This window comes from Procambarus clarkii, chromosome 6, assembly GCF_040958095.1.
Source record: "Procambarus clarkii isolate CNS0578487 chromosome 6, FALCON_Pclarkii_2.0, whole genome shotgun sequence".
Classification (NCBI taxonomy): Eukaryota; Metazoa; Arthropoda; class Malacostraca; order Decapoda; family Cambaridae; genus Procambarus; species Procambarus clarkii.
In genome coordinates this window covers 32,224,147-32,238,037 of record NC_091155.1, presented here as the reverse complement: position 1 = coordinate 32,238,037, position 13,891 = coordinate 32,224,147, and the positions used below count along the sequence as shown (strand labels likewise).

At 43.8% G+C, this 13,891-nt stretch overlaps 1 protein-coding gene across 5 annotated transcripts in view; it reads right to left on the bottom strand.

The window, feature by feature from the left end:
- LOC123753957 (mucin-19) overlaps nt 1–12,882 on the bottom strand; it is a 30,287-nt gene extending 17,405 nt beyond the window's left edge. For 4 of the 5 annotated variants that reach the window (XM_069307971.1, XM_069307982.1, XM_069307988.1 and 1 more), the window contains exons 1-4: nt 12,687–12,882; nt 4,920–5,022; nt 1,394–1,526; nt 1,169–1,236 (exon numbers count right to left, since the gene is read on the bottom strand). In XM_069307971.1, coding sequence (XP_069164072.1) covers nt 1,169–1,236; nt 1,394–1,526; nt 4,920–5,022; nt 12,687–12,710 — 328 coding nt within the window. In that variant the 5' untranslated portion in view covers nt 12,711–12,882. The remainder of the gene's footprint in view (nt 1–1,168; nt 1,237–1,393; nt 1,527–4,919; nt 5,023–12,686) is intronic. The other variant, XM_069307992.1, reaches the window with a different exon arrangement.
- Between the last annotated feature and the right edge of the window lie 1,009 nt (nt 12,883–13,891).

Sequence of the window (13,891 nt, the reverse complement as noted above, 5' to 3'; positions counted from 1 at the left end):
TAGAGCAATCTTTACTTTATGAATCTTCCGATTTACGTGCCGTGTGCCATGCGATTACCTATCACTACTTTCCTATCAGTGTCGGCTGGAAGCGAGGTCTAGCTCTTTATTCATTGTTGAATTTATAAGAGAAAATTCCTTTTTTTGAATGTTCATGTTCAAATTTACAGATGCATCTTTGGGGGTCGACCGCTGGATGGATTGGACCGAGAGGACGGGTTGTATTATATTAGTGGTAAAGTTTCAAATAAACTACTGTTAAGCTTCATGCGGCGTTTCCGTTGAACCTCTTATAAATACAGACATTCTTATTGCCTGTTAATCACTTGACTATGAATGTGATGAGCCTAGGAGTCCCTTAAAGGGACTATTCCAGCGAGATCACCACGACCAGCGTCGATCAGGACCCGGTGGATCAGGAGATTACCATGACCAGCGTGGATCAGGAGACCACCAAGGACTCTACCGTCCACCCAGGCCCTGTAACGCTTCCTCTTCTGTTGCTGGATTTAGACAGCTTTGCAAAGCGTCTGCCACATTGGCGACGTTGCCCGCTATTTCAGTCAGGAAAAAACAAACCCCCCCCCCCACATGCAGCAGGGCGCCCTCTCCAGTTGCCACAACGGGCAGAATATGGTGTACTAAACACCTGAACCTGACCAAGCTACCCACGTATAGGAAACGTTAATGCGAGTCGCTGTGATTTATAGTACAACATTTTTCCGTATGAGATCATGTCATGTCAAAATGTGGTGGTATTCGAGAAGACAAGTTGAATGAAGATAGTGATTAAGACTATGCAGTGAACCTAATTAGTGATGGTGGTGGTGGTGGTGGTGGTGGTGGTGGTGGTGTGTGTGTAGTGAACACTGACTTCATCCGAGGATCGCCGGGTCCCTCCAGTGGGACAAAAATTGTCAATGACAAAATGTAACTTGCAGAGTCAAATGAGAAACTGACAACTGGGTAAACCGTTTTGAAAATTTTTGTTGTAGAATGTGGAACAAGTTAAAATTGATTTGCTGCTCAGTGTCTTTTAATCTGTTTGATACAGGACCTCGTCTGTAAACTGTCGTCACACGGGCCAGCAGGTCTGCTATTATGTTATGAAGGAGAGGCAGCAGCCATGCATGTTCCAGGAATAATGAAGGGAGTTAGTACACATTACCGGCAGGTGTAGTGGCGATTACGGGCAGCGTGAGATTTCTATCCTCTCTACAGCAACAGTCTTCAGACCTGTAAATACAAACTGTTTACAAACTTTGTATATACGTTACACCAAACCTACCACATAGTACTGTCTATATTGGTGTCCACTTTATCGTCAATGAAAATTTAATAAATAAATTCAGACCCAGTCTCACTGTCCCGGTCAGACCATAACCAGCCTCACCTGTCTACTTTAGGAGTTTCCTTAAAGCGTTCCTCAAGTGCTAGATATTCCTCTTTAGACAAGGCACTTTTTGCCAGCCTCAGGGACTCACGGGGAAGATACTGCACGCACTCCTCGCCTCCAGCCAATTTTCCTATTTCAATGGTGAAAATTGTGTTTTCTGTACTAAATTGAGAGCATAGGCTACACTTACCAATTATCCCTCATCTTAACTGCCAAAGACAACTTACTAATGACCTTCCGTGCAAGGCGTGTATCCTGTACTTTACTGTCATGCATATCCAGGCACTGACAAGATTTATAACCAAGATTATAAATGCCCCAAAGCTGCAATTTAAAAGTTTTAGAAAATACTGAACTAAACACCTAAATCCCACCCTCTCCAGCCATGCTAGCTGCTCCATACATTGTAAACTAAAGTGTCTTGGTAGAGCTGCATCTTTATCACACGCCAAAATAAAGCCAATTGCTTAACCCTTGGACGAGTGTTAAGTCAAACGATGCATTGGTGCATCTGAAGTGAATACCGAACATGTCAAGTTCCACCCATACTATAAAATGTTAAGTAAAACTGATTCTTTATAAATTCCAACTACTAAGACTTGCTACCTCTGGCATCCATTACTCTACAAAGTGTATCAAAGCGTTAGCGTTATTTATAAGTGAGCATCTGGCACCATAACCCCCCCCCCCAAGGAATATTAATATTAGTGGTTATTGTTTCAGATTCAGCTACTCGGAACAAAAGTGCCAAGTAGCACGGGCTATGGTGACCCCCTTGTGGACTTTGGAATTTAACAATTGTTTATATTTCTCTGGAACGTTATAAAAGTAAACTACATTTACGTTAAATCTTAAATATTTCATACAGATCCATATTAATTTATATACCTTCTTGATGGGGTTCTGGGAGTAGTTCTACTCAACAAGCCCGGCCCGAGGCCAGACTTTACTTGTGAGAGTTTGGTCCACCAGGCTGTCGCTTGGAGCGGCCCGCAGGCCCACATACCCATCACAGCCCGGTTGGTCCGGCACTCCTTGAGGAAAATAATCTAGTTTCCTCTTGAAGATGTCCACGGTTGTTCCGGCAATATTTCTGATGCTCGCTGGGAGGACGTTGAACAACCGGGGACCTCTGATGTTTATACTGTTCATCCATGGGCTCTCTGCCTATGGCACCTCTGCTCTTCACTGGTTCTATTCTGCATTTTCTTTCATGTCGTTCACTCCAGTACGTTGTCATTTTACTGTGCAGATTTGGAACCTGTCCCTCTAGTATTTTCCATGTGTATATTATTTGGTATCTCTCCTTTTTTAGTGAGTACATTTGGAGAGCTTTGAGACGATCCCAATAATTTAGGTGCTTTACCTCTTCTATGCGTGCCGTAAATGTTCTCTGTATTCCCTCTATTTCAGCCATCTCTCTTGCTCTGAAGGGGGAAGCGAGTACTGAGCAGTACTCAAGACGGGACAACACAAGTGATTTGAAGAGTACAACCATTGTGATGGGATCTCTGGACTTTAAGGTTCTCGTAATCCAACCTATCATTTTTCTGGCTGACGTAATACTTGCTTGGTTATGCTCCCTAAACGTTAGGTCGTCGGACATTATTCCCAAATCGTTCATTCGAAATATATTCAAATCGATTCAATCGTCCAAATCCTTGACATGCTGTTTTCCTACTATGGGCAGATTCGATTGTGTTTTGTACCCTGTATTATGTTTCAGATCCTCATTTTTGCCGTACCTGAGTACCTGGAATTTATCACCGTTAAACATGTTATTTTCTGCTGCCCAATCGAAAACTTTAACATCTGTTTGTAGTTTATCAATGTCTTCAGCAGAGGTAATTTTCATGCTGATTTTTGTATCGTCTGCAAAGGATGACACGGAGCTGTGACTTGTATTTTTGTCTATACCTGATATGAGAATAAGGAACAGTGGTGCAAGGACTGTACCTTGAGGTACAGAGCTTTTAACTGTGCTCTGACTATTTTACTTTATTGACTGTGTTCTGTTAGACAGAAAATTGAGTATCCAGCGTCCTACTTTACCAGTTATACCCATTGACATTTTGTGTGCAATCACTCCATGGTCACATTTGTCTAATGCCTTTGCAATACCTTTGTATACGACATCTGCATTACGTTTTTTTCTAATGCCTCAGTGTTTTTGTCATAGTGGTCAAGTAGCTGTGCGAGGCATGATCTTCCTGCTCTAAATCCATGTTGGCCTGGATTGTGGAGGTCATGGGTTTCCATGACTAAGTGACCTGACTCCTGATCACTCAAATACTTAGATGTGGGACGTTAGTGCAACTGGTCTACAATTCTTTGCCAATGCTTTGCCACCACCCTTGTGTAGAGTGGCAATGTCTGCCGCTTTAAGCACATCTGGTATCTTCCCTGTGTCCAAGCTCTTCCTCCACACTATACTGAGTGCCTGTGCTACTGGCACTTTGCATTTCTTTATAAATATTGAATTCCACGAGTCTGGACCCGGGGCATATCGTCAATTTCTTTCAAAATCTGCTATGCTTGTGTTGATATCGGTTAAATTTACAGGTGTTTGGATATCATTCATAAAGAAATAGTCCGAATCTTCCACTTTCATGCTGTGTATCTGAGTGCTAAACATGTCCTCATACTGCTTTTTTAGGATTTCACTAATTTCTTTGTCATCCTCGGTGAATGAACCTTCACTAATGCGAATAGGTCCAATACTGGCAGTGGTTTTCGATTTTGATTTAGCATATGTGAAGAAATATTTTGGGTTTTTCTTTTTTTCTTTAATTGCTTTCTGTTCTAGTTGCCTTTCTTCAGTCTGTTCGATTTCTTTAATCTCCCCGTTTAAATTATTTCGTCTTTGTATGGAGAGTCGTGTCTGCTTAAGCATTTCCGTTAATTTCTTCCTCCTTTTGTAATGTCGTCTGCGTTCTCTTTCTACATTTGACCTCTTTCTGGCTTTCCTCAAAGGAACATGTTTCAGACAGACTTTATACGCTTCCGAAATCGTATGCTTCAGAAGTCAGTTTTTCTATTCTTTGTGTAGGATTTTTATTTCTTAGAACATTTTTCCATTGAATGTTTGTAAGCTCCCTGATTATTTTCTCCCAGTCTATACTTTTATTATTAAAATTCAATTTATTGAATAGCCCTTCTCGCTTGTTGTTTCTCTTGGGCCTACTACCGTTATTAATGTTAAATTGCACTTCAATGAGCTTGTGGTCCGAGTACGTAGTGTCAGACAGTAATATGTCTGATTAGCTCCTCATTGTTCGTGAATATCTTTACATTCCAAAAATTATGTGGAATATTATTAATTACTATTCTGCAAATATATTTTAAAAGTAGAATTGGGCAGTGGTGATTCAGAGCCAAGATGAAAGGCTACAGCAGCTACTACACTTTGATGCACTTTTTAATGTAAGATTGTATTCGGGGGATAGGAAGGGGGGGGGGGGGTGGGAGGATGAAGTGGGATGAAGATTAGTGAAAACATTTTTTCAAAATATTTCAACACTACCTGCACCATCTGTGGGGCGTGACTGGCAGCACAAGGTAGCGCCCGTGTCGTCGACAACAGGGCACGACAACGGGTCTCCCACTGTAACCTCGCCAAGAATCGCCTGTAAGAATTAGATTGTTATTGTTTTTAAATCAAACATTGTATAAATATTCACGAAGATGGTTATTACACCAATTCCCGGGCTCGATATTAAGCATGATAGCAAAGAAACAATCTAACAAGATTTTGAAATATTTGATATACCTAGCTATTGCAAAGCCTAGGAGACTGAAAAGCCAAATTAATAAGATAGTTAATAAGAGTCGCTATTGTTGGGGGGGGGGGGGGACTAGGCTGCACTTTACAACACCCAGGCACAGTAACCTAATGACTAAAAGTTTAGGACGGGTTAGGTACACACACAGAAATCACATTGTCGTGATATGAGAAAATCCACCGGATTCTTTATTAACTATCTGGTCGAAAGTACCAGTAAGTAGTAATTGACCAAAAAGTTGAAGTTTTGGTATTGTTGAATATGGCAAGCTTTTTTTTTAATGGCAAATATAGCACCTAACCTAGTCTAGCAATCATGGGCCTAATACATTCATTAGCCTGGGGGGGCCTCGTAGCCTGGTGGATAGCGCGCAGGACTTAATTCTGTGGCGCGGGTTCGATTCCCGCACGAGGCAGAAACAAATGGGCAAAGTTTCTTTCACCCTGAATGCCCCTGTTACCTAGCAGTAAATAGGTACCTGGGTGTTAGTCAGCTGTCACGGGCTGCTTCCTGGGGGTGGAGGCCTGGTCGAGGACCGGGCCGCGGGGACACTAAAAAGCCCCGAAATCATCTCAAGATAACCTCAAGATAGCCTAGTGTGCGTACTATACTAGGCCTATTAATATTCAAGTTTGGTTTTTAGTTTGTTTTCCAAGACAAAATTAAAAAAGTGCAAAAATTGAATTACTAGTATTCATTCACTACATACTTACAACCAAATAGTTACTTTATCAATAAATACGGTCTTTTTCAGGAAGATTGGGTGGTCCACCTAGATGCGTACATCTTCCAGTAGCGTGCGCGGACACGCACAACAGTCTGAACTGGTACTGTCAGATTAGTCGCCCCGCTACCACCACCACACGGTACTCTTGCTCGACTCCAAACTCTGGCAACTAACCCTCACTGGCTTTATTTAGGCGAGATTTTAGTGTTTCTGTAGGTAAGAGTCAAGGCACAAAGCAAAACCCAGAAGGCCAACTGGGTCCATGCCAAGGGCTTCATAGGTCTCTGCGCCCACGAACTAATCACACAGCTTGTTGATACGCTAACCCCAGTCAGTACAGCGGCGTACCTTTACCACCCGACTATAGATGACCAATCGCTATGTCCAGAATGTGGGGAAACTTGTGCTAACAAAAGGCAGATCGCTACACCAACATCTTTCCCAGGCAATCTCATACCACGCAGAGGCTGCAGCAAAGTGTGGCGGGAGCAAAGAGGTAGACCGAGGAGATCATCATCCTTGTCCGGGAAGAGACGTTGTTATAGATTCAGCTACTCTGAACAAGTTCCAAGTAGCACGGGCTATGGTGAGCCCGTAGCTTACCTGGCACAGGAGCAGGAGGAAGAGACGACTGGCAGCAGTGCCCGCCAGACCGAGGGGTCACAACTAGTGCCTGTACAAGAGTCTCCCGACGCTAATTAGATTTAATCAAGTGCAAATGACGTTCGGAAAAGGTTGTGTATCAGTGTGCAGAGGATACAAGCCCTCCCAGGTGGAGTTTTCTAATGACTTTTCTCTTCCATACCTTCCGGGCCGGACCATATCTTCTTAAAGTATTCTGCCCCCGGCCCTGCTAGTACTGCCATCCACCTCAAGGACATACCTGTCAGGGTGCTCACTAAACCTCAGTAAATCTACTACCACGACCATTTCTCAAATACAGAACCAATACCAAAAAAATACCCGATCCCGAAAATAGTGTCGCCTCATACCTATCCTCCAAGGTCTCAAGGCTGCTTCACAAGGTATTGAGCAGCAGACTGCTAGGGTAGTCTGCTGCAACAAGAGCTTTCATCCCCATGGATAGTTGTGCTGAAAATTTGGACGTTGGTCTGGTTAAGGCCCGTGCACTTAATCTTTCCCTTGAGTGAAGATTGAGCGCACCTTTCCTCTATATGGAGAAGGCGTGTATCTCCCATCCTGGTATACAAAGGGTCATGGAGCCAAAAGGCATGCAATGTCGGGCTATAGAACAATCCCGACCACCAGAGGAGCGAGAAACACGAAACTAAAAAAAAGTCGCCCTATTTATTCTAGGGGCAATTATTCTAACAGGCTTCTAACTAATACGAAGGCATAGGGCTGGGGATTGAACTGGGCAAGGAAAAGATACCAGCACTATGATAGTTTAAAGTGGCCTTGTACGTGCCATTGTTTGGCACACTGGCACATGCACGACTTCGGGAAAGCTCAGCAAAGTGCCGGATATTGAGCTTTAGAAGTGGAAAAGAGTCAAAAAAAAAGTTCGTTAATGAAAGAACATTTCAGATTAATACCGTGGCTTTTTAGACTGCATATTTGACGAGAACAAGTACTTCTGTACACTAGTTTATGATAAAGGTGATTAAGGAAGCCTGACAACCGAGTGGACAGCGCTTCGGATTTGTAGTCTTGAAGTCCCGGGTTCGATCCCCGAAGGAGGCAGAAACAAATGGGCAGTTTCTTTCACCCTGATGCCCCCTGTAACCCAGCAGTAAATAGGTACCCGGGAGTTAACCAGCTGCTAGGAGCCGCTTCCTGGGGATATGTAACAAAGATGAGGCCTGGTCGAGGACTGGGCCGCGGGGACGCTAAACCCTGAAATCATCCCTAGATAACTCCAAGATAACGGTACCGTATTGAGGGGTGGCGAGGGACATTAGGACCCCCCCCCCATCCCAAAACCCCAACAGAGGTTACACGCACGCCATCAGATTCAGAAACTGGTCATCATTCAGTTGTCTCATCGGTAGATGTGGCAGGCTATAGATAAAGATAAAGGCAGGCGGTAGATAAAGGCTATTTGTAGCTGGCTGCGGCTGCCACAACAATTTTTCTTCCGTGGAGACTGACGGAGGAGGACTAGAGTTTCCCGCTTTCTACAACATTCTGACTGCGAAAGAACACGCAGCTGCGAGTGATGCTGCAGTCTGGGGACCCGGAGGTCAGAACAATAGCAGACCAACACTTTGTTAGTTTCAAAGCGTTATATGACAAAGAGTGCTGGGAAGACGGGACACCACGAGCGTAGCTCTCATCCTGTAACTACACTTAGGTAATTACACTTAGGTAATTGTTCATTTGATGCATCACGTTAGTGTGATCTGTGTGATAATTTCATTGTGTCGGGGGACAAGAAGTTTCTATGTATTCATACAGGTTAGGCTTATATCGAGGGGTTCCCCCTTCCTATTTTTTTTTTTGGGTGGGGGGGGGGGGAGGAAAATTCGTGCGCGGGCCCCGAGCCTCTGGCTGGCCCACTAAGTGATGCTTGTTTCGGTTTTACTTAGGCGGAGTGTGAGTATTTCACAACTCGTATGGTCGCTTCAGTAAGATTTTGCCCCATGTGTGTTACAATAACTTCTGCTCTGTTGAATCCAAGATTAAATCTTATTGGGTTTGTAACTGTGCACTGTGTTAGCTGTTCCAGTGGTCCGTCGGGCACTTCTCCAGTGCCGACATTCCCTCTATGTCGAATTACTGACCCCGCCCAGGATGCAACCCCACAACAAGCCAACTCCTGATTACCTACTTACTGCTAGGTGAACAGTTACATTAGGTGAAAGGAAATGTGCCAAACCATTTCTGTCCCGCCCAGGATTCGAACCCGGAATTCGAGAACGAACCCGACTATTACCGGGACCCTACAAGGCAGCCCGTCCTCCAAAGATCTAAAAGTGATTCCATGCACCCGCCAAACCCCCTGTTTATGAATGAAAAGCGGTTTACACACGACTCAACTGCTGACGTTCGAACATATCCGGAACAAGTGCTTCACTGACGAATTTTGTTCGAATCACAACGCTATAAATGCTTCACCCACGTACTACAAATACAAATAATCGCCAACAGAACCTAAACACCTAACCTATCCTATGCCTATATATACACAATTTGCCAATATATTACAAAAATTTATACTTGAGAAAATTCCCGTTTTGAATAAACAGCATGTTAAAATTTATTAATGCGTCTGTGGGGTCGACCGCTGAATGTAATGGACTTGAGTCGAGGACGGGTTGTACAAGGAGAGGACATTTTGGCGTTTATTTGAGAGGATAAGAAGAGTGTAAACACCAGCACCACTGGGAGCAGCACCAGCAGTGTGAACCAGAGTACTATAAAGTGTTAGTTTGTCAAAAGGCGAGTTTTATATCAAGGAGGAGGAAGGCATTAGCGAGATTATTATTAAAGTAAATGTGCCATTAAGGTTAAGCACAACAGTGTTGTGCCAACTAGTTGCAACACTAGTGCCAACACTAGTGCCAACACTAGTGCCAACACAAGTAGTATTGGAAAGTTTTAGAATGAAAATAGTTTTAGTCTGATAAGAGGTAACCAAGGCGTGAAACACTTGAGAATAAAACAGGGTTACTGATGCTTAGGACTCTGAGGAGGAGATAAGAACACTAGTTTACAGAAGGTAGATGTAGGAATAGTGAATTTACATGCCAATGTACACCGGCTTGCGGGAGACGTGTGACGTCTAGAGAAGGAAGCCTTTAAGAAGGAAGACAACTTTTGAAATTAATTGGAGCAAGTTTGTTCAGAGAAAAAGAGGAAAGGCTAGATAATACTACAGAGGATATATAGCAAAAATAAAGCGAAGGTAGACTAGGGACGCACGTGCTAATAGTGGGAAGAACAGTTTTAAAGTACTCTATACAGAGATTGGCAAGAACAGGAGAGAACCCCCATAACGTCACAGATTAGCATTTTGCACTGAAAGAGGAGTCACGTCAACAGTCTGAACACCACCACCTGTCGCCTTTCGAGTAATGAAAAATCAAGGGGAACGTTAGTAAAAATACTCAACAAAGACCAACATCTTACAGGAGAGAGATAACTATCAAGGGAAAGCGCCAAGCCATTACGACTATATAGCTCTTGGAAGGGATCAGGATTTGGGATGGGAGAAAGGAATGGTTCCCAGCCACTTTGACGGTCGGGGATTGAACGCCGACCTGCATGAAGCGAGATCGTCGCTCTACCATCCAACCCAAGTGGTTGAGCGATCGTACAGGAGGGCTGCAGGTGTAAACACTGAAGTCCTCACTGACTAAGGTGGGCAGAATAAAAGGTACCAGGATAAGGAGCGAGAGTTGTCAAGCCAACAGCAAGAGGGTAGCTGAGAGCCTCTAAAATGATAGAACAAAGATGAACAAGCCCAGGTTTAAGTTGGCGTAGACCGTGAAAATAGGAGAAAAATGTTGGACTACATCAACGACGAGGAGCTGTTCACTTGAGACAGTTAAGCAAGTCCCAGCTGTGTCTGGGTACAAGTGACAGGATGAACAACCCAGCGGGTTTTCTTCCTATTGGGGAAGTGTTGTACATGCTGCTATGGTGGTGTGTCCACTCAAGATGAGTGGCGCTGCCCAATACTGTCACTATGGCGGCGTGTCCACTCAAGATGAGTGGCGCTGCCCAATAAACTCGCCCCTCGGGGCAAAATTAAAAAAAAAATGAAGTCAAAAGGACAGGGACTAGTGAACTTAGTTTACGGTGATACAGATTATTAGAACCAGACTAACAATTTAGCCCAAGGATTACTGGAAATCAGACGAAGTTTGTGTATCGAGGAAGCATGGTTGAAAGAGGAGAGGCGAACAGTGTCGAAGGTCATGCTAAACAAGATGGCAGGTCACGGTAAGACAAGACTACGTGTTGGTCACCGTGACTAGTCGCCTCCCCAGGATGTAGCCCCCACAACCGTTGTTCAACTCTGGTACCCATGTAGTGCTAGGTGAACACATTAGTGGAAAGAAAACTCCAAACATATTCTGCCCCGCCCGGGAATCTAACCCTGGATCACCGATTGAGAGGAGAATGAAGCCAAGAGACCCATAATTAAACCAGGGAGAACAATGACAACTTTACTCTGCACGTCAAATTCCACCCGATCTGGTTTCAAATACTGGATCATTTCCACGTATACACACCACGTCCAACTATTCCACGTGTCAATTAGCCACACCTTAAGAAAAAGTGCATAAAGGATTTGAAATATTTAGCAGCCCATTATACACAAGACTTCACTCCGACACCCTCAAATGTTCAAACCCAGAATGAACAAAAAAAATCTTAAGTTCTACAAGTTGCTTTTGTCGCCACCGGCAACTTGCAACACTCACACAGCGTAGTTCTTAACCATCCGCTAGACACTTCACGTGGGAAGTGTTCCCGCCACCCGGCACTCTCCACACCTTACACCGACAAACTGCTAACATAAGTCATCTCTGCATTAAAGTTAACTGGCATTTAAAAGGTAATACAAGATACTGGACCGACTCCTAGCAAACTAACTTGTTAAAAGATAATTAGTACAGACCTAATTATCCAAAACTGCGAAATCCAACCAGTTCTCCCCCTCTCCCCCCCCCCGCATGCCACAGGCATTATATAACTAGTATCGACAACTAATTAAACAATCTGTCTCGACCTCCACCTTCCACTCTGCAACGAAAAATTGCTAAACTCCCCCCCCCCCTCCACTATAATTTATAATTCAAAACGTTCCGTTACCACCGTTGTGTGGACCGTTACCACCGTTGTGTGGACCGTTACCACCGTTGTGTGTAACCCTGTAGTGCCATTTTAAAGCAGGGATGGAAACTACACAACCAGGGATATATGTTCCCAGTGGATGTGCATATTCTGTACCAGTCAAGAAAAAGTTAACAAATTTGCAGTGACTTAAGTGCAATCCAAGTGATAACAGGCTGTACCTAAACACTACGAGCTAGTCTACTCTTCAGCTCGTTGAAGAGTACTCTCCCCGAGCAACTTTACAAGTACTTACTGGAGATCCACACATTGGGTTCCAACACAGTGGAATACTCAAGGAATTAAAGAATTACCATCAAAGACAACGCATCACAACGTCCCATTAACACGAAAGGAAACCTTTAAATTAAAGCATTTACTAATATATTCTGCGACTTTTACTTCTTCACTTGCACCTTAAATCGAAGTTTACCTCAAGTCATACAAGATATACCACATGGCGTTAATTACGAAATTATATAATTCAGTCACGCGGTCAGAGCGAAACTTAACAAGTGGTCGTTAAGAAATACACGAACCACCGTGTCGGACTAGTCTGAACAGTTGCGAAATCTTCGCCTATAGAGACCCCGCACAGTTTACCACTTACCAGGATAATGGGGCCGGTTACGTTGGACCAACTCGCAGTGGTAATCTTATTACCAAACCAGACATTAAAACTTGTCAAAGTATACTAGGAGAGCGAATTATTGATAAATGCCCCCCCCCCATATAAGCAGCATTACATCAAATTTATCGGGCAAAAGGTAAATCAATTCGTCCCCTCGCGAGGTTTACTCTACACTGTAGGTATTGCTCCATGACCAAGAGAATCAAGAACAATATTAAAACCAATCGAGCACATTCAACCTCCACCCCTTACAACAGGTTTGACAGTTTCTCAAAACTATGACTTAAATCAAATACAACTTTTAAAATTTGTCCTATTATAAACATGATAAAACAGTTAACTAACCATCAAGAACAAGTAGCACAGCATGGCACACTGGCCCGGGATCGCCAGTCAACAAATAATAGTTGGAAAACAGCCGACACGACCCGCTAAAATCTAGAGGCAGACTTCAGTAGCCGACAAACGCGGCTTCCACACACACACACGCAGTACTGCACAGAAAACGCAATGAGAGCCTCTAGGAAGCGTCGTGCTGACCCCCTCGAAGCTCAGCACTAACCTGACGCCCACCACTGGTCAGCTCGGGAAAGATGCGACCGCGGAGCGAATACGTCGGCTGGCAAGTCCTGGTTATACCCCAGCAGGAACATAGATGGCAGAACCTTCGCTCTCTCTCGCTCTCGGTATTGGGTGAATAATTGCGCGAGTCAGGGCCAGTGTCTTGACTGTCAGGGCAGACATAACCAGCCATGTTCTTTCTGCTTTTTATGGCTGAGTGAGGTAAGGTCATGGTAATATGGTTAGTTTGCCAGTGTGGTGTATAGTGATGTGAGTGTTAATGGCTACCTACCTTGAGGTGCTTCCGGGGCTTAGTGTCCCCGCGGCCCGGTCGTCGACCAGGCCTCCTGAATCCAATGGCAACCGATGATGGTGCAATAGAGTAGATCTATAGTGATGGCTCCCACAAAACTGGTGAAAGTGTTAAACACCGAAATATATACGGTCCAATAATGGTATATTGAAAAAAATATGTTGACAGTGTACTAGTGTGGTGATATAGTGAGATGCACATGAATTCAAATTGTGATATGTTTTGACAATATGGTGATTCATATTTCACAGTGAGTACAGTGAGGCGCACAGTGAGTACAGTGAGACGAACAGCTGCTCCAAGTGAGGTAAGTGTGGTGATAATTATTTGTTGTTTATTTTGAGCCAGAAAAGTCACCAGTCCAAATTTCCAAGAAAAGTTTCCAAGTCACACCACGCTCCTGTGCCAGGTAAGTCCACAATGGGCTCACCATAGCCCGTGCTACTTGGAACTTTTTTGTTCAGAGTAGCTGAATCCAAAAAACAACAACAATAGTGACTATATAGTGACAAATAGTGACTATATAGTGACAAATAATTACTATAAGTCATATGATAGTGTCTTAGTGAGGTGTACATTAATCAAAGTAATGATCTAGAAATATGGTGATTGACCTGGCACTATCCTACTGAGGAACTTGTGTCTGGCAACAGTATCCAGAGGGGTATGGTGATGT